This window comes from Prunus dulcis, chromosome 3 (genome assembly GCF_902201215.1).
Source record: "Prunus dulcis chromosome 3, ALMONDv2, whole genome shotgun sequence".
Taxonomy (NCBI): domain Eukaryota; kingdom Viridiplantae; phylum Streptophyta; class Magnoliopsida; order Rosales; family Rosaceae; genus Prunus; species Prunus dulcis.
In genome coordinates, this window is record NC_047652.1 from 8,026,106 (window position 1) to 8,046,956 (window position 20,851).

The window sequence follows — 20,851 nt, forward strand, 5'->3', positions numbered from 1 at the left end:
GAGCTTGGCCTTTTATTGTCTGCACAACCCTTGCCGAACGGCAAGGGTTGATCGAAATTTTTTTTTTTTTTTTTTTTGTAGAGCCTGTGGTGTCTTCGGCAAGTTGGTCTGGGCATTCTTCAGCAAGGGGCGTTTGTAGGAGTTGGCGAGTGGGCTTGCTTCGGCAAGACGGAGAATTGGAGCTGTGATCTTCCGTGAGCCTTCCTCCAATTTATCCACGACCCTTGCCGTTCGGCAAGGGTGGCTGGTGATCAACCTTCGGCAGGTCTAAGCAGGAGAAGGTCGGGGATTTCTTGGGTGGCTTGAGCATGGAGATGGTGGTCTCTCAATGCACTTGGGTGGCTTGAGCAAATGGGTGTGCCATTTGGTGTTCTGACTTTTCATCCCATATTGGGACCTGGGCTTGTTTTATCAGCATAGTGTCGATCGGCAAGAAGTGTTTGGCAAGATCTCGCTCGGGAGGGAGGTCATGGCTTTGAGCTGAAGCACGGTTACGTGACCGACTGATGGCAAATGAGTTGGGCCTTTGTGGGTCGTCAGAGCTGGGCCATTGAAGATTTGGCAAGGCTTTGAAAACGACGTGCCTAGGATCCTGCCGTTCCGCAAAAATCTTGAGAACTTGGCTGTAGCTTTTGGGTACCGACGGAGAGGACCAAGGAATTGGAGCTGACGATGTGCAAAAGGCTGGGCTTCGATAAGGAGGCTGCATAGTCGGCAACGTGGCTGTACAATCGGGAGGAGGCCGTGCATGTGCGTGCTCTTTCGTAGCTTTCCGCATAGCCCTGCCGAACGGCAAGGGTTATTTGAAATTTATTTTTGAGGCCTCCCTCCCCACCTTCCGCACAATCGCTGGTTGGCAAGGATTTTGACAGGAGGGTTCAGTATCTGTACCTTCGGCGTGACTCTGAAGCTGGGTTCGATCTTTGTGAAGGTGGCCTTGGGAAAGGGAGCCACGAGCACCCTTTTATCCCCACGTCAATGATTTTGTGAGCTATCCTCAGAGTCGAGATCCACAGCCTGGATTCTAGCAGTTTGGAGGAGATTTGTCTCAAGCTTTGGACACTTGGGCATTGTAGGCTTCGGCAAGGGCAGTGTCATGATTTTGCTGCTGTAAAGCTTGGGTATATACTTGCAAGGAGTTACAACCCTTGCTGTTCAGTGGCTTCTGCAAGCGGGGTGAGCAGTAAAGGTCTATGCATGGCAAAGCAAGGTGGTGGTTCATTCGGCAAGGTGACCCAGTCCTCACGGCCTCGGCAAGGTGAGGTTCAATTGGAGGGATGTGGTGCCGTTTGGCTTGGCCATTTGAATTGCTCCAGACTTTCGAATATACTAAAATATAAGATAAGAATTCGGCACTTGCAGCTAGTTGTCTTCAATCATGCAAATGATAATAACCATGTAAGCCATGCAAACAATAATAACCATGCAAGCCATGCAAGAAATAATAACCACGTGGGCTTCCCATTGGATTGAAATGGTGGTTGGCCCCCTTAGCCCTGCAAAGTGATGCTGTCGGTGAATTGGAATATTTGGCAATTGCCAAATTGGAGCATCTTCAAAGTGGCCCGGACAGCTATTATTCATTGCAATATTCATGAACCATATTGTTGAATATGTAAGAAGAGAAATCTTATCCTGTGGTGAGGATGCACGTGGGCATCCACAGAGTGGAGTAATTTTTCCTTGGCCATGCGCAAGCCATGTATGGTGATATCTTTGGTGCACTTGGGATATTTGGCCACCCATAAATTGAGACTCTTGCAACGTGATTGGAAGTTGGTTCCTTGGGCTGAAATGGTGGCTTGGCCATGCAAGCCATGCAAGGCGAGGTATCGAAGGCCTCGCTCACATTAGAGAGGTCTGCAGAAGGCACCGTATGCACCACATGATGATGAGGTGCCGAATGATGGCGGGGTGCCGAAGGGAACGCGTGGACTGATGGAGGGGTGCCAAATGATGAAGCTTGTAGAACAAGCTCAAGTCCCCCTATTTTTACTCTTCAAAGAAGTGCCGAACGACACTTTGAGTTGAGATGTTGGTTTGGCTATGCAAGTCGTGCAAAATGATAGCCACATTCTGATCGGCTTTTCCTTGAAATATCATCTTCTGCAATTTGTTGCCTTAGCATTCATTGTTGCTCCAGTAAGATATTGCCGAACGGCAACTTAGGTGATGTTGATTGTGTGGGTGCCGAGGGGCATTGAAGAAAGGGAGAACGACAGAAGCCTTTTGTGTCGATTCCCACAGACGGCGCCAAACTGTTGGTGCTCAAAATGGTTAGGCTAAGGTTGAGTCCAACTTAGTAATGAGGTGTGATGGATGATGGATGAAGGTGAGGACCTTTACCAAGTGTGTGAGGATTTGGGCAAACGATAAACATAGAGAAGACAAGATATACGTGGTTCACCCGAATGATGGGCTACGTCCACGGAGAAGGGTGTTCTCATTATGATAATGTTTGTTTACATTTGTACAAGGGGATTGGACCCAAATATAAAGATAACAAGTGAGAAGCCTAATCCAAAGACGGATCCAGGAGAGAGAGTTCAAGGCCTAAGGGTCTAGATCCAAGACCCGGATCCCCTTCTAAGGAAAGAGCAGTTCTTCTTTTATAGGTGAGGGGGAGTCTCCATCTCTTGTAGTTTTCCGATGTGGGACTCCTCCTGCTTTGCTTAGGGTTGTGATTTGTGGTGATGCTTCTTTGGCTAAGGTGATGACCTCTCAAAGCATGACACTCGATTGATCTAGCCTAGCTAGTTGCTCGGTCAGTTATGGTACAAACAAAAGTAGTTCAAACCGAACTACGGAAGTTAACTCGGAAAATCTATAAGCTGAGACCAAGTTTGAAGAGCTTATCTCCAAAAAGGTCCTTGTCAACCTCGAGGGCATAATTTTCCTTAAAAAAATTTTTGGAGCAAAACAAAGACGATTTAATCCTGCTTGGTTTATTGAGTTTCCTACTTGGTTAGAGTACAACATAGAAAAAGATGCTGCCTTTTGCCTACGTTGTTATCTCTTTAAACCTAATATTGGAGAGCAATCTGACGATGAATCTTTTGTTGGTGTTGGATTTTCGAATTGGAAGAAAAAAGATAGACTACAAATTCATGTTGGAGGACCGAATAGTGCCCATAATAAAGCTTGGAGAAGTTGTGAGGTCTTATTAAACCAAAAGCAGCATATTGAAACAATTATCTCAAAACACTCAAACCAAGATTGAATTGATTATCGAACTCGTTTAAATGCATCCATTGGTGTTAGTAGGATGCTTTTACAACAAGGGCTTCCATTTTGTGGGCATGATGAATCTAAAAAATCAACCAATCAAGGGAATTTTCTTGTATTTTTACAATGGCTATGTCATTTTAATGATTATATAAAAGCTGTCACGCTAAAAAATGCTCCTGAAAACATGAAGTTGACATCACCTGATATCCAAAGGGACACTTCAAGTGCTATTTCAACTGAAGTTATCAATGAAATCATTAGGGATATTGGTGATTCATTATTTGCCATTTTTGTTGATGAATCATGTGACATGTCTTCAAAGGAGCAAATGACCATTGTGCTACGTTATGTGGATAAAGGTCATGTAATTGAGAGTTTTGTAGGTATTGTGCATGTTACATATACTAAATATTCCTCACTCAATACTAAATATTCCTCACTCAAGTTAGCCGTTGATGATTTCTTTTTGACACATGGATTAAACATCTCTAGATTGTGAGGGTAAGGTTATGATGGGGCAAGTAATATGAGAGGTGAGTTTAGTGGTCTTAAACACTCATTCTAAATGAGAATGACTATGCTATTTATGTTCATTGTTTTGCTCATAAACTTCAGCTAGCTCTGGTAGCTGTGGCAAAGAAACATTCATAAATTGCAGATTTATTTGCTATGGTTTCTAATGTGGTGAATGTTCTGGTTGAATTCGCAAAGGCCCGTGATATATTGAGAGAAAAGCATGCTGATGCAATTTTTAAAGCATTCAATAATAATGAGCTCTTAAGTGGGCAAGGCTTAAATCAAGAAACTAATCTCTGAGACCTGCGAGGATTGCGACTCAGATTGAAGTGTTATCTCTGAGACCTCCAAGAACAAAACTTGCTCCCCTGGTTAACTGGTCATTTTCCGACCGGTCCAGTAGTCAGAGGTATCCGAAAGGCAGTGTTGTGCAGTCGGGAAGACGAACAATCACTATGCAAACAATAACTGTGTCGAAAGAGATGAGACAGACGTGAGGAAGAGAGAGAAATAGGTTTTGTGGTGGGTCCCACAACCGCCACCTCAGCATTTAATATGGGACCTGACGGTCAATATAATTGCCGGTGTAAATTGGTCATATTTTGAAATATAAGGTATGAAATTGAAGATATTGAAACCTTAAGGCCCATTTCGATACTGACCCTAAACCTCCAGGGACTACAATGTAGTTAATCCTTTAAAAAAAAGTCAAAACAAACAAATAAGACTAAGACAAGTGGGGGTCACGTGCCACCAGGTTGAAAAATCAAGAAAAGAAAAGAAAGGCTAAATTACTCAAATGGTCCTCAAGCTTATACTCGATTTATATTTTGGTCCTTCAATTAAATTATTCGTTCAAATGGTACATCAATTCTATATTATTCGCTCCATTGGTCCTACTGTTACATTATGTCAATATTTCCGTTAAATATGAGGGGAAATTGGTCATTATTTATCCAAAAATTAGGTTAAATCTAACAGAAAATTAGACGGTATGATCATTGGAGCGAATAATATAGAATTGATGGATCATGTGAACGAATAATTTAGTTAAGGGACTAAAATATAAATCAGGTATAAGTTTAAGGACCATTTGAGCAATTTACCCGAAAAGAAAATATAAATTGACTACGTGAACAAACAAGTGGCGGCCTGGCGGGATTCCTGCATACAAACGTTTCCTCCTCTGTCTTCCCCCCCTCTCTCTCTTCACAGCTTTTAGCGGCGATCCGCTGCCTTCGCGAACTTCATCGACATTTTCAAAATCCCAAAATCATCGAACGAACAAATTAAATTTATGAAAAATAAAAAATCTGAGCTTTGCTTTTATTTTTTTTTCTTTTTTTTTTTTTTCACGAGAAAGCGTTTGACACCAACACCAGCACCCACAAAAACCACAAGCTTGGTTTCGTCGTCATCGTTTTAGCATTCAATGCCGTTCTTTATCTTTTCCTTTCCTTTTTCCTCAATCTCTCTGCGTCTCTCACGTGACCGGCATTAAAGCTCGCTCTCGATAATGCCTACTCTGAATTTGGTCCCTTTCTTCATCGCCTTCTCTGCTTCTGGCTCTGCGCGCCGCACAATGAGCTTCTCCTGCTGCTGCATTTGCAATTTCGTTTGATCCAAAAGCGAAAGAACGTGTTTTTATCGCCGTCGTTGTTGTTGATGATGGAGAAGATGAAGTATCCGATTGGACCAGAGCACTACACGCCGTATGAGGAGGTTGGGCAAGGCGTAAGCGCTTCCGTACATCGTGCGCTCTGTAAGCCCGTGGATGCGATCGTCGCCATCAAAATCCTCGATTTCGAACGCGACAATTGCGATCTGGTACTCTTGGAATTTGATGTTTTGATCTGTGTTCGAAATTCTCTTTGGTAAATTGATCGGTGTAAATGCTAACAGGGCAATGGGCCCACCTTGTAAATGTATTTGAGAATAATTTGAAATACTGCTTATATCAGCTAGTTTCAGCTTCAACAATTGGTTTGGGGATTTGAATTGTTCACCAGTTACTGAAGCCATCTAATTCTCAATTGGTACTTAGAGAAGCTAATGTGGCATGTAGTTTTGGAGAATACATACATTTAGTTTAGATTTTTTTGGTAATTTGCCATGACCCCATTGGAAATTACATTGGGTATTTGCTTAGATTATATATATATATATATATGTGTGTGTGTGTGTGTGTGTGTGTTTGTGTGTGTGTTATATAAATATATTACAAAGATTTATGGTGATATTGGGTTTTTTACATTTTTGTTGTATATGATTTCTTTCTACAGAACAACATTTCTCGTGAAGCGCAGACGATGATCCTGGTCGACCATCCTAATGTCCTCAAATCTCACTGTTCCTTTGTTAGTGATCATAATCTGTGGGTTGTCATGCCATTCATGTCTGGGGGTTCTTGTCTTCATATTTTGAAGGCAGCATACCCCGATGGTTTTGAGGAAGTTGTTATAGCCACCATATTACGTGAGATTTTGAAAGGTTTAGAGTATCTTCACCATCATGGCCACATTCATCGAGATGTCAAAGTAAGTATTTTATCGTTCAGCATCATTCAAATATATTTATGCTGCATCGTGTGCCTAGTTGGACAATGTAGCAGTTGTTTCCTTGTTTTATTGTCTCGAACTTGTAATGTTTTTGATTGCATGGTAACTCTTTTAATTACACCATCATTAGACTGTCTTTTATACTGTATTTACAGAAAATCTTAAATCTTAAGGTTGGTCTCTTTGTTTTTTTTTTTTTTTTTGCCAATTATATTTGTTGTTTATAACAAATTGTCATTTGAATTCTTCAAAAATTTATAAACTTTGCTTATAGTTTGTGCCTCCATAAAAAGTTAAAATTCTGTCATTGAGAACTTGTTTATATACCGTTGATATACAGGACTATTGTATCGTCACAACTTACCTGAAGCAAAACAACAGTTCATCCGTGATAGATTTGATACTGTGAATTGTATGGTATATGATATAATTTGTTATCATGTCCAATACTTTAATTTCTTTTGTGCAGCCTGCCCAACATTTGTTTTTCAATGTGAAAGATACAAAGTAAACTTTTGCTGCCCTTCTGCATATTAGCTGTCTGCAATTATTAATATTGATTTACATTTATCTGGATTGGAACATATAGTATTTTCTACTGCTGACAACCATTGTTTCTTTTATTTCGTTTTGTTGCAATTGTAATACAGTTGGGCACATGTAGTTCCTTTTTCTTTTCTTTGTCTAATAAATGCTTCTGATAGGCTGGGAATATTCTCATTGATTCACGTGGTGCAATCAAGCTCGGAGATTTTGGGGTTTCTGCTTGCCTTTTTGATTCAGGTGATAGGCAGCGCATGAGAAACACATTTGTGGGAACACCTTGCTGGTATGCTTGTGTCTGCTACTCTATGAGTTTGTACATTTAAAAATTTCATTAGATTCCCTGTCTAGTACTTAACTGCTCAAGATACTGACATGCCATATAATTTTGGCTGGTCATCAAGGCCCTGGTGCATCTTAGCTGACTTCACCAGAGAAAGTATATACATATCAATTAAATCCACTTGTAGCTTGGATTATTTTTAAACGTTTAAATAAGAAACTTAACTGGGAACGGTCATACAGCATAAGCTTCCCCAGTCTTATTTTTCTTAATACTTTGTGTTGTATAATCAACAGGTTTTGTATCTTTGTCTTGTAGGATGGCACCAGAGGTTATGGAGCAGTTACATGGTTATGATTTCAAGTCAGTCTTTTATTTTCTTAAACTTTTTGCTTGTTTTACATTCATTAAAAAAAAAATTATCAGGCAGCATAGAGTTAATGTTTGGTTGACATATTTGTGCAGGGCTGATATCTGGTCTTTTGGTATAACTGCATTGGAGCTTGCCCATGGCCATGCTCCTTTCTCAAAGTATCCTCCAATGAAGGTGCATGTCAATTGATACTGTATCCTTCTATGAACATCTTGGAGATCATTAAGAGTTCATTGAACCTAATGCAAATCTGCTGTTGCTAGGTACTGCTCATGACATTGCAAAATGCACCTCCTGGCCTTGATTATGAAAGGGATAGGAAGTTTTCAAAGGTATTTCTCACGAATTTGTATTGGAGTTTCCTCTCAATATTATAGTTGTCACAAGAAATGGTTTTTTGTTTCCTTTTTCTTCAGTCTTTTAAGCAGATGATTGCTAGTTGCTTGGTAAAGGATCCTTCAAAACGGCCTTCTGCAAAGAAGTTGTTGAAGCATTCCTTCTTCAAGCAAGCTCGGTCAAATGATTATATTGCACGAACACTTCTCGAGGGGCTGCCTGCTCTTGGTGATCGCATCAAGGAATTAAAGGTTTTTAATCACATGTTACTATTTGATACTTACTGATTTTTCATGCTATAGTGATGCACATTATGCACCTAAAGGTATGCCTTTATTGAATGACAGAGAAAGGAAGAGTATATGCTTGCACAAAAGAAAATGCCAGATGGGCAGAAGGAGGAACTATCACAGGCAGGAATCTTCTATCATTAATGATTACGATAATGCTTTGTTGAACAAAACTAATACTGTGATTATTCTGTCTTCTTTTGCTTACTTTTGTTAAGACAGTACTCTATAACAAGATTACTTTAGATGACATATTAAATTTTTTTTTTTTTTTTTTTTTACCGTGACTAAATTGCTTTGCAGTATATGTTTACAAGAAACAAAATTTTATTAAAGTGCTAAATTGGTTTGCAGTAAAAAAATTACATTAAATAGATCTCTAATTAGATTTTCATCATAGGTTAGATACTATTGTTTTATAAACAGAATTTTGGACAAATTAATGACAAGGCATTTGTCAATATTTTTTTATAGGAAATATCTGATATTTAGTACAGCATTGACTAAGAGTAGCTGCACTCATCAAATTTTTCGCTTAATATCCATCTCATGTAACAGTGTACCACCATCACTGCCTTCATTAACTTGAGTTGAACCCTAAATGAAATCTCTTGTTCCTGTCTCTATGGAATATTGAAATGATACCATAAGATGCATTATGGGTGACTCATAAAAATCAGTTGTTTTTTCTTTTAAAGTCTTTCATAATATACATAAGATGCATTATGTATGTTGTGTGTGTGTTTCTTTCTTTCTTTCGTTCTTCTTATTCTTGGTCTCCCCCTCTCTTTTTCTTTTAAATATTGTCTTTCATAACATACATTAGATGTATTATGTATGCTGCTTGTGTGTGAGCAGTTCACTAGCATTCTTCAAAGTTTGTGCAAAGAGTTCACTAGTGTTCTTCAAATTAGTCTTCTTATGATAACTTACAACTTTCTAAACAGTAATGGCTCCCTTTAGTTACAGATACACATCTGCTCCGGTGCATTGTCTATTCTTTAGCCTTCTATTTTTTTCCTTTCTTGGAATTTGGATTTCCATAACCATATGAGGTCATATTAACTTGGAGACTTACTGGGAAATTGTAGGTTGCATTTTTATAGTATTGAAGTGAGAGTTTTTAGCTATGTTTGATGCTTATTTACTTTTATATGGGTTCCCACGAACCTACTATAGGCAATCTTGTATACTCAAAAGCTGTCTCAAGTTGGTCAACCAGTAACAGAATCGATGAGACTATTATTCATCTTTAAGAAAAAAAAAAATTGTAAGAGCTTATTCATAATAGATGAGAATTGTATTTTGGGCATTAAGAGAATCTTATCGTAATTTGATGTCTGACAATGTGGATGTGGTAACTTCGGAACAAGAAAATGTGGTTCGTTGTTTCATTGCCTCGTTAAGTAAAGTGAAGTTTGAACGGAGTTATGTTTATTACTCCTTTTCAGCAAACAACATTTCTACAGTTTTTATTTTTTATTTTTTTTATTTTTTTATAGCAATAACTGCTACCTTTAATGACTGCTCTTTGCATTTTGTGACACATTTCTATTCTTATATAACTTTGACAGCTATTACTCGTAGAGACAAATCCACTTAGCTCTATTCATTTTTTTTTCTTTCAATGTTTGGGGTTTTTTTCCCAAAACATGAGGCATTCAGTTTGCGTCTTGTTCAGATATAGCGGAAGTCAAACTAAAATTAGAAACAACTATAGAGTTGCCTGAAATAATTTGTTTTTTTTTTTTTCACAAAAAATATAATGTTAATGTAATATTTTGTTTTCAAAGAACCCACTGACAGGAAGTATCCTTTTAAAAAAAATGAGATGCGCAGCTAATTGACATTCAATTACCAAAATCAAAATTAAAACAGCAGCAAGACGGGATGACTAGTAATCTAGTTTCACTGTTTTCTTTGATTTTCAGTAGATGTCTGTTGGTGTGTTTCCAGAATATTTTGAGATTTAGGTATGGGCTTTTAATTTTATTGTCGTATTACATTTTAGTTACTGGTTTTGGTTTTGGGTGCCAGTTGATCTTACTTTTTGTTCCTTATGTTTCTTTTTGGCCTTTTACTCTATTAAATCCCGAGTGCTGTTATCTTTTCGCTGTATATTGAGCTAATTATACTGATTTGAACCTTCACAAGAATCACTGGGGTTCAGATGCTTGGTATTGGTAAAATCTTTAGATTCTTGCTTATTTATTTATCTTCTTAAAATTTATATTGCAGAATGAATATAAAAGAGGAATTAGTGGTTGGAACTTCAATCTTGACGACATGAAGGCTCAAGCTTCCCTGGTAAATGTGCATCTTGACCTTCATTTTTATTCATATGATTCCTCAAAATTCTAACAATGGTCCAAAATATGTTTTTCTTTCAGATCCAGGATGCTGATGAACCTGTACCTGATAACATTCTGATGGGGACTTCCAATTCTCTGTCTTCTCTTGATGCACAACAAAAGCAATCACAATGTCATAACTTAGATGCAGTTGCAGACACGGTATTTATAAGTTTGGTCGGACATTTATGGTAGTTTAATACTATTTTCGCATTTTATATGCATAACATGCATACATATCTGTAATAGTTGTTCTCCGTGGTTACTCATAAATTTTATGTGTTACAGGAAGACAATGATATGATTCAGAACCAACAAGCTACTCTTCCACTGGTTGACACAACTTTATATGGTGCCAAGTATGTCATCTGAGATGTCTCTATTATAATTTGTGTTGCAAATATATATCTCTATCTTTATGAATCTTGATTCCAAAAACAGGAAATAATATTTTTTTTAGTTTTAAATTTTTATAAATGTGTTCTAGTACCTATTAATCAGTACTGACTATTAATGTTGTATACACGCTTTATATACTAGAGTTAGAAGTGACAAATCCGATGACGATTCTAGCATTGCTAGTTCTAGCCATGAACCACATCTTTCACGAAATTCTTCACCTCGTCATGATGATCGTACTGAAAACAATTTGGGTGAAAAGCCTAATGTTGATAAACTGGAAGCTACGGCTATGCATAAAAGGCAATGCTCATCAGGCAGCAGTGGTTTATCAGAAGTTACTGATCCACTTGTTAAAGGAGAGAGGTATGTCATTTAATAACACTAGAAATTTTCTGATTGAAGCTATTAGCTTGTAATTTGTTATTATCATATCATACAGGACATGACCATGGAGAAAAATAAGTTGTCCATGCTCCAGACTTTCTTTTTCTGGTTCCCTGGTCAAATTGGGCCCACATGGTCGTTAAGTAAAGATTTGAAAGTACAGAGTGTAAATGTAGCTTAGCTTTTTGTTGAAGAAGGTACAAAATACCACATCGGAAACTTGACAAAGTAGGTTGACTAATAACAGTGAGGCATTTTATAATATAACCCCACATCTGCTGGGAACAATTGGTAGTAGTAGGCCGATGGTCCGTCTCTCTGAAATCTTAACATGGCCTAGACTGGGCTTATTGACTGGGCCCGAATTATTGGATATTGACCCAGTATATGGTATTCACGTGATCAGCTTGAATGACTGGGCTCGAATTGCTTGGTCTTTACTAAGTCCATGGTATTGACATCCTGGGCTCGATTCCATGGTATTGACATCCTGGGCTTGATTTACTAAGCCTGAACTACCTTCTACCCTTAATTGAAATGAAAAAGGAAAAATTAGATCAATAACCGATGTGGAATTGGTGATCCCACGTGAGGGTGCGTCTTGAAGAATGTAAAATTCCACATTCATACGTGCCATCTGTAAATTATAATTTGAAAGCTCACAACTTGTATGTACTCATACGAGAATAGTGCTAGTGTAACTACATACCTTTGTTTTCGTGTGTCAGTAGTTATGTATGATAGAATTTGATAGTTCTACTAAATTTAAGTGGTTAGTAACAAGGAATTCTGTTCACAAAAAACTCAAACTAACGGTGGAAGTTCAAAAAAAACTCAAATGAACTAAAGAGATAAAAGACACGTTTATGTTTCTATCGTTTCTGTCAGTATTCCAAAATTCATAACCTATTAACGACGTGAATAAATTGTTGTCATTTCTTTTATGCTTATTAGAAGGATCTCTCCCGAAGAGAAAGGTCCAGAATCCAGATTCCTGGGAAGTGGTATTTAGGTTTTGAGGAAAATCAAATTGTTAGCATGTAGATAGAATATCAAGATTTCTGATATCTGCTGTTCTAGTTATGTTTATTTTAGCATACACATTAGAAAAACTAAAAGAAAGTGCTTACCAAGGATACCAAAAGAAAGTAACCCTTAACCAAAAAGTAAATGTGTACCTGGAGGAAGAATTTTACTTTTTAGATAAAACTATAAAATCTTCAATTGCATATACGATGAAAACCTTTTGTTAATAGCTATAGCTGTAATCGATAAAAACTGTTATCTATTGTTTAACTAGCAGTAGTAAATCATTCTTCATGCTGTGTTTCTGCTTAATGTTTCAGTTATGATTACTGCTGATGAACCAACCTTTGAATTTTCTATTTACCATGTTATTTCCCTTTTATTTTCTTCTTTTGCAAAAGTTAACTTAAATTAGTGGAATGTCCAGCGATAAATTTCCAAGTCAGCCCCAAAGTAATTTGAAATGCAATGCAGCAGTAGTTCCACAACTAGCAGATGATACACTTGCTGAGGTTCCTCCTAAAGCATCTAAATCACCAGGCATGCTCTGATATTATAGCTGTTGTTGGATTCATTGATTGGTTTCTCCATGCAAGAACAATTTCTCCTTTCTTTTTGGAATTCATTCTTATCCTCTAATAAGATCCTTAGTTAAGTAATTGTTTAGCAACTGTTAGGTCAGATATGGATGAAGAAGATGCATGGTGGATGAGGTGCATCTTAGTTGTCTATATCTGATCTCATTGGGAATTGAAAGCTAAAGTTTCTTGGGAAGAAGAGGGAGATAGCAATTCCAGAATGTTCCATAGGATGGTAAATGAGAGGAAGAAGCGGAATGTGATACGTAAAGTGTGATTGGGGGACAAAAGGGTTGTTGAGGAGGAGAACCAAAATGAGCTCGGGGTGATAGTTGCTATTTACTTATTTGAGGCAAAAGCTTTAGGAATGCTATAGAAAGATTAAAAACAAAAAAAGGACTGACTTCTGTTTCAGGCAAAAGGCTTTAGGAATTTAAATATTTTATTTAACGACAATTTGTATTATTGTTGTATTATTATAATTAACTATAATATACATTAGACAAACATATGCATACATATACAGATAAGCTTTTTTCTTCCTGATCTCAGGTAATCTCTGCCTTCTTGATTAATGAAGTTATTCTTAATGCAGCAAATAATGATGAACTTGATGAGAAAGCAAAGGTGCCAGTTGTACAGCAGAAAGGACGTTTCAAAGTCACATCCGAGAATGTTGACTTAGAGAAGGTGCGTTTGATAATTCCAGCTTTACTGTTTGTCTTCATGTGAAGACTGGATAATTAACCTTTTCTTTTCAGGTGGCCCCGGCTCCTATACTGCAAAAGAGTCACAGCTTGCAGGTTCGTAGTTCTGAGGTTAGCACAATTGTGCCAAAATTCCTATTCAGCTTTTTGTCTATGATTTCGGTCATTTCCATTAGTAGATATAAGATGTGCCTTATCCTAAACATCTAAGACTAATAGTGGATCTTAACAGTATTAGTGTATCTAACAGAGACAGTTCGAATGCTCTCCCTCCTCTCTACTTCCAGAAAGAACACACTCTGCACCCCACACTCGCGCAAAAATAAGATCATTCATATTGTTTTCGTAGTTCTGTCAGCCTCTTGTCTATGATTTCAGTCATTTGCATTAGTAGATATAAGACATGCATTATCCTAAACATCTAATACTAATGGCGGATCTTAACAGTATTAGCAGATCTAACAGAGGCAGTTCGAAACCTCTCCCTCCTCTCTACCTCCCGAAAGAACACACACAGGAACCCACGCACTCATGCAAAAATAAGATCATTCATAGTGTTTTTGCTACTCAAGGCATCTGAACCTCTTTATCCATGGAAAAAGGGGTATCTGATCCTTTGAGAACGCCTGAATAATCCTTGGGGTTGTTGGTCTATTAGGTAATTGGGGTCTGCTCCAAGATGTGGGTGTTATTCAAATTCAAGACTATCGGTCTTTCAATGCAAGTTTCTGGTCGTTCAAAAATCCCTGATGTAGAACAGCCCGTAGGTTTTAGAGTAAACACTTACGCAGTAGAACAGAGAAGAAATATAAGAGATCGACGAGCCGAAATATAGATCGAAAAGATGAAAGAAAAGGCAGAACAGTAGAACAAGAAGAATATCGGAGGTCGGGAGACGAAAATATAGATCGAAGGGACGAAAGAAAGGACCGAAATCAGAGAACCGAGAAGGAAGGACAGAAATCACATAGTTTTAAGAGAAGGTTTACTCAATATCCAAATCTGAATTTTAAAGAACTACACGGGGTTATTTATAGCAAACTAAAACCTAGACATTATAGGATAAAAATCCCTTGCTTAAACAAAAATCCTAACCCAAATAAAATAGGAAACTTAAAACTAGAAATCTGGAAAAGCAGAAATCCTACTAGAATTTGGAAAACTAGAGAATCTAGGAAACTAACAAACATGTTAGGAAACTAATAAATTTAGGTCCTATGTGTCCTGCATCAATCCCTTTGGGTTAAAATGGAAAGAAAAGGCTTTCTAAAAGTATCATTAGCGATAAATTGTTCTTATGCACCGTTTTGTGAATGAATGCTTGGCATGCTCTAGATTACTCAGCTTTTTAGATATTGTTTTAATTTATCATCAATGTTAACCTTTGAAAGTTGAGGATTCTCAAATGGTTTGATGGAAAATGCTCCCAAAAACCTTTGTTTAAGAATAAATGGCAGAAGCTTGTTTTAATATGAACCCCATTTCTCTCATGGTTTACTTTGCCAAGTATTATATATTACCATTCCACTTTACATAAATAAATAAAATTCAAGTGGTACCTTGGATTGCTTTTTTTATCATAGGTTTCATGAATTCATGAAGGTTTTTCTGAGTCTTATTTCCTCTATGAGATAATACTAAATTTGTTTAAGAAAAAAAAGAAGGAAAAAGAACAACAAAATGGCCCTATATGTCAAAAGTGTTTACTATGGTTGTCATATGTCATTGGATTTCACCATTCCTTAGGACATAAATCTGCAATACCAGTTCAGTTTTGGAGTAGCATGGTTTTTTTGGACCCAGGCCCAACCAGTAATTCTTTAGATGTGAGTTGAAACTTAGTTCTACAATGTTGATTGTAGGTGGCCTATATGCCTATCAAAACATCTTTGCTGATAAATTGTGGATTTATATCCTAAGGGCAGAAGATTATACTAATACTTTTTACTGAATATCTTGCGGTAATGTTGCCGGTTATGTAGGTGATTAGCATGAGTCCTGCAAGTCCTCTACCATCAGCTCTTCCATCACCCTTACCATCACCTCTAACATCACCTTCTGATGCTACCCCATCAGCTATTTGTGGCTATTTTCTTTTCCCATTGTTAAACGCTGTTTTGCAGACAAATATTATTCAAAGGGTATGTGTTAACCACATAAGTTTGACTTATTTACATTTTAAGTATTATAATATTTATTTGACATTTTCTTTTCAACAGGCGAGTATTTTAAGTTTAATGAAGCAAGCTGCTGATTTCGCAGGTTCAAGCAATTATTGCCCTTTCATTTTAAACATATTTTAATTTGAATTCGATGATCCTAACTTACTGTTTTAAACCTTTACTCCAGCCAACCGTGCAGCTGACGGAGGATCCTCCCAGGCTACTAATATGACAGAGAAGGTATGTTAGAAAGGGGTTCATTTGTGTGCTATCCCTTGCTAAAATGTTTGCAACTCCAACATCTGATGCTCTTTTATCAACTCTCCCTCTGAAAATCTTCTAATACATTGTGTCAGATTCGTAGAATACAGAATTACACATATATAGTTATGTGGTATCTGTCAAGAAATTCTCTCTTAGTAAAACAAACAAGATAATGCTATAAAGTTTATTCACTTTTTAAAGATGAAATTACAACAAATCTGAATGTCATAAATGTGTTGGGTGAATAAACTTTGACCATAAGATTTGATGAGAGAAATGTTGATTTCTAAATATGATGCCATAATTATGGCCGAAGTTCACCCTCAGTAGGTTTTCTCATTCTTAGATACCACAGCTAGCTTAAAATCTTTGGCTTGGCATTTACTTCATGCCTCCAAAATGTTGCTTGCTACGGGACTGGGAGACAGTGCTGTATTCTAAATTATTGACAGTAAGATAAAGATAGTAATTCTGGAGAGCTTAAGTGCCAAAAATAAACTTTTATGCTACTTCCTTCATGAAAATTAAGCTGGCATGCATGGTTGATACACCAATGTTATTGCAGTGTTTAAGTTCTGTACCGCTTAACTAAAATATTGGGTTTTTTTCTCTTTATTATTTTTACATGAAATGATTAATGGTATGCTGAACATGCCCATGCCACCCAAACCTGATAACAATGGTTGTTTTCGGTTTAGGGTTATGGAGTAAATCCTTAATTTATTTTATTTTATTTTCCTTTTCTTTTTTAACAAGTACTCAATGCCTTTATGTCTATCTGGATCCATTTATCCCTAGACTGAACATTTATGTTTGTTGAGGAGTTCAGTTTATCTATTGTCATCAAGCCACTCAGATCGTAATTGGGTGGCGTATCTGTATTCAGTTTATCATATTGGTGCTGGTATATCAGATTGAGGCATTGTGATTATGAGAAGACTGCGATTGCCATCCCAAGTTATTGATGGAAGTGAAATTAGTTCGCTTCCCATGTTCACTTAAGATGGGATCTTGTGCTTTTGATTTAGTTGATTTTAAGACTCCACTGGATCCTAGTCTTTTTTTGAGCTTACTTAGAAGATCTTAGGGGATTGGGAACATCTTGTGCAACTTCTTGTGGGAAGGTGTAGGGGAAGGAAAAGGGGATTGCTTGGCTAATTGGGAACTGGTGAGTAAAGCCAAAGAGGATGGGGGGATGGGTACCACTTAAGAATGAGGCGCTGCTTGCTAAATGGCTTTGGAAATTTCCTCTGGAAAGGGAAGCACTATGGCATAAGGTAATAAAAAGTAGATGAGTATAGCTGGGATTTTGGTTTTAGGAGAAATCGAGAGTGAATGAAATGGAGTAGATGTGAAGCGTTGAGGCTGTTGGAGGAGGTGAGATTATTCCCATATTGGGAGGGTTCAAGAAGATGGTGCCTGGAGCCTTCTGGACAACTTTCTTGTAGATTCTACTTAAATAGGTTGACATATATACCAGGCGGTCCTCCTTTTCTTCCTTTTAGCATGATTTGGAAATTCAGTGTTCCACCCAAGGTAAAGATTTTGGCCTAGTTGGTGGTACATAACATGCGGTTTAATCCAAAGATGTAGGCTGGGATCTTTTTTATGCCCACATCGGTGCATCTTATGCAAGAGATCTGGGGAGAGTGTGGATCCGGTTTTCTTATCTTGCGCTTTCAGGTGGAAGTTATGGTGCTTTTTATTTAATGATATTAATATTTGTTGGGTAGTGCCAAAAGATTGTTTCTCTTTGTTGAGGGAGAAGTTAAGTGGTGGGGAAAAGGCTAAATTAGGGTTGTTTGGTTATGGCTATTCGTTGGGGTATTTGGTCAGAAAACCACCGGATCTTTGAAGATGTTAGGGGGATGGATGTGGAGGAGGTGTAGGAAAAGGTCAAGTTCTGAATAGCGCTTTGGACTTCTGTATTTACTGTTTTTAGGAACACAGCTCTATCCGATATTATTCTAGATTGGAAAGCTGCAGTGTCATGATCAACTTTGGGTCTTAAGCTAGATGTGTAGGTGTTTGAATTAATGTTCTTTTCTCTTCTACCCTTGGTGGATTACTTGTCCACGCACTGTACTGTACAGTCTTTTGAAATAAAATTTCATCTTTTCGTTTCATAAGAAAGATCTTAGGTGATTTTGCTATATTACTCAAAGTGGCCTGTCTGTGTTTGCTTGCAGCGTCAAGCAGCTCTTGAGAGGGAAGCCGAGTTACTTAATGAAATTATTGAGTTGCAGAGGAGGTATAAATAGCCACTAACACATCCCAGGTGCAATTATTATGTTCTTTTTAAAATGGTAGTAATCTTAGATGTTTTGTCCTATGTAGGCTCATGTCTGCCCAAGATGAGCTCCAAAAGTTAAAAGTAGATACTGCTTAACACTCAGGTTATACGTTGGTCCAACATTTTGAAAATCCCATGTTTTCGTTATGGTTCCTTGATTCCAACATACCAGTTTCAGGTGTGATTCCATTATCCAACCGGTGCTCGGACGATGTAGGCGAATTCTTCAAATGCAACAATACTGACAATTTGTAACGAAAAAAAAGGACTGACACAAGATAAGGGGCTAATTTTACTTGTTAAGGTGATGAGAAACTTATTCTTATAGCTTTCCAACTAATCCAACTTCAGCAATGATGTTAGTTATGTTATCTTTTCATGCTCTGGTTGTAACTTGTAAATATAGATTTACCTCTGTCTGGCATATTCTCTGCTCAAATTATATATATATATATATATATATATTTATGTAGATTAATTCCTGCATCTTCGGCTAACTACTGTGGTGCTTTATCTTTCATAATATTGTTTTCCTTGAAATTCTGAGAGTGATGTTGCCAAATTCATCTTTGCTTACTTGACTCTGAGCAGAAGTTACGATACCTAAATATAGAGGGAGCTTCAATTGAAGAATCCCTTTAACAACCTTATTTGAGAGACACTTTTGTAGAACTCATTCCGCATAGTGTTCAATGATCCGAACTGTCTTTTAGGTATTCGGTCAAAGATGCCAGCATAAATCACTTGAATCAAAAACCATTAACTACACGATTAAAAAGTTCTCATTTTAGTGTTTTCATTTGGTCTATTTTGTTGGTCACAACTCAATTATTTGTCTTAAAATTTGTTTAATTTTTTGTTTTTATTCATAACTATCAGAAGCTATCTCACATGTGCATGTATAAATACTTTTTAAAAAAAAAAACAAAAAAAACAAGGACATTAGGTTGCAGATGGTTGATGTACTTGTATATGCATTTGCAAGACAATGTCAATAAAACATAGTAGAGCAATCTATATCTCATTTTTTTTTCTGTATAAACTCGAATCAGCGGGCTGCAATGAAGTTAATTATATGTCTTCTTATGAGAATGCTTTTACTTGAAAAGAAAAAAAAATTGAGAGAGAGCGAGTAGATTCAAAATAGAACAAAAAATATTTTTGTGATAATTTGCTGTCATTTTTCTCTGTTTGGGCGTGGTGGCACTTGTTTGTTGGCCCCACAACCCCAGGTAACTTTAGTCTAAACCTGTGCTTGAGAGAGAGCTATCCATATACTGATAAGGGATGTATGAATTCTCGAGAAGAGAGGAGCCGTGGTGGTCCCTCCCGGACCACCTGGATCCCACGAGTGAATAGAAAGTTAGATCTAGAAATAACTCCGATGAGAAGAAAAAAGAAGGCGTTAAGAGACCCTCCTGACCCAATCCTAGACACTCTAAGATCCTTTTTCAAACCTGCTCTCATTTCGAGTCAAGATATAGATAAATAGTTAGTTTAGAGAGAGAGAAAGATAAATGCTTTCTTGTTTGTTAGAATTAAAAGAAGTTCAGAGTGAGCTTATCTATAAATTTTCTTGCCATTATGTGAGTAGGGATAATTCATTATGCACAAAATTAATTGGTAATGAGTGGAGATCTGATATTAAAGCGAAGTGTCTATTACGCAGGAGGGACAAATACTCCCAGCATCACTATCCTAAAGAGATATCCCTCTAGTATTATTGGCCATTTGTTCCAGTTTTAGCCTCATTTTTTCAATCAGGCCACAAACATTTCGTAGTTGGTAGGTTGTTGACATTTGGGGCATTCAAATTTTTCTCAACGTGATCCGCGTTCATGCTTTGCTAATACTCTCTAATCATGTTGTTTGCCGCATTAGGGAAAAGGGTGAGACACACTGAGACCACTATATAAAGCATCAACACCTCAAATTAGGTCACCAATTAATATACTGCAACCAGTAAAAGACTGCTAGAAACCCAATGGCTACAAACAAGGATAGTAAGGAAATGGAGTCAGGCTATGGGCAAGGCTCTGGCTCTGGTTTTGGATCACTTATTACTGCTGCAGTCTCCACTGTTGAATCGGCTGCCGGTTCGGTTGTGAGTACTGTTACTGGATCAGAATCTGGAAGTACCAGGCAATCGGTGTCTGATTCGGGTTATGGGATTGGTTCTGGATATGGGTTTAGCCAGGCTAGTGAAGTCTCCGGTACGGGTTCTGGTACTGTGTCAAATAGTACTGGTACAAAGTCCTCTACTTGAGCAATCAGCACTACTAGTACTAGACCTAAATAAATATAACATTATGTTATGCATGCTATGATATATGTGTATATGAATGAGTACCAAGACTGCTGGCAAGAAATGTAGTTTGTTTGTGTTCAAGTCTTGTTGGTATCAACTGTAGCTGTTGTTGATGATAGATTATGTGAAAAAAAACAAAAACAAAAAACAAAAACAAAAATTGTAGCTGTTGTGGTGCGTACTAAATAAAAGCTTAATACTATCGCTGTTGCCTCTTGTATTGATAACAAATAGCCTAACATAATATTC

The 20,851-nt window shown here is 37.4% G+C and overlaps 1 protein-coding gene across 5 annotated transcripts; it reads left to right on the forward strand.

The window, feature by feature from the left end:
- The first annotated feature begins 4,919 nt into the window (after positions 1 to 4,919).
- Positions 4,920 to 20,652, forward strand: LOC117622123 (serine/threonine-protein kinase OSR1). Of its 5 annotated transcripts, XR_004584952.1 has the most exons (22): positions 4,951 to 5,571; positions 6,027 to 6,281; positions 7,007 to 7,131; positions 7,447 to 7,491; positions 7,594 to 7,675; positions 7,765 to 7,833; positions 7,918 to 8,088; positions 8,185 to 8,250; positions 10,366 to 10,434; positions 10,518 to 10,640; positions 10,767 to 10,837; positions 11,019 to 11,243; positions 12,718 to 12,830; positions 13,464 to 13,558; positions 13,630 to 13,686; positions 15,558 to 15,716; positions 15,795 to 15,837; positions 15,925 to 15,977; positions 18,191 to 18,252; positions 18,339 to 18,598; positions 19,964 to 20,079; positions 20,176 to 20,652. XR_004584952.1 is itself a non-coding variant. In XM_034352673.1 (21 exons), the coding sequence occupies exons 1-20, from the start codon at positions 5,410 to 5,412 to the stop codon at positions 18,388 to 18,390; spliced, it is 2,097 nt and encodes a 698-aa protein (XP_034208564.1). In that variant the 5' UTR covers positions 4,951 to 5,409; the 3' UTR covers positions 18,391 to 18,397; positions 18,473 to 18,786. The 5 variants fall into 5 exon arrangements, 4 of the variants coding, with proteins under 4 accessions (XP_034208566.1, XP_034208567.1, XP_034208564.1 ...); XM_034352673.1 differs by lacking the exons at positions 19,964 to 20,079; positions 20,176 to 20,652 and having other exon boundaries at positions 18,339 to 18,397; positions 18,473 to 18,786; XM_034352674.1 differs by lacking the exons at positions 19,964 to 20,079; positions 20,176 to 20,652 and having other exon boundaries at positions 18,339 to 18,397; positions 18,467 to 18,722.
- Positions 20,653 to 20,851: the final 199 nt, after the last annotated feature.

Bases quoted from the DNA above. Each gene is read 5' to 3' on its own strand.
- LOC117622123 (XM_034352675.1), top strand. From the start codon at position 5,410: ATGATGGAGAAGATGAAGTATCCGATTGGACCAGAGCACTACACGCCG. The intron at 5,572-6,026 runs GTACTCTTGGAA...TTCTTTCTACAG, and splicing joins AACGCGACAATTGCGATCTG to AACAACATTTCTCGTGAAGC. The intron at 10,435-10,517 runs GTAAATGTGCAT...TTTTTCTTTCAG, and splicing joins TGAAGGCTCAAGCTTCCCTG to ATCCAGGATGCTGATGAACC.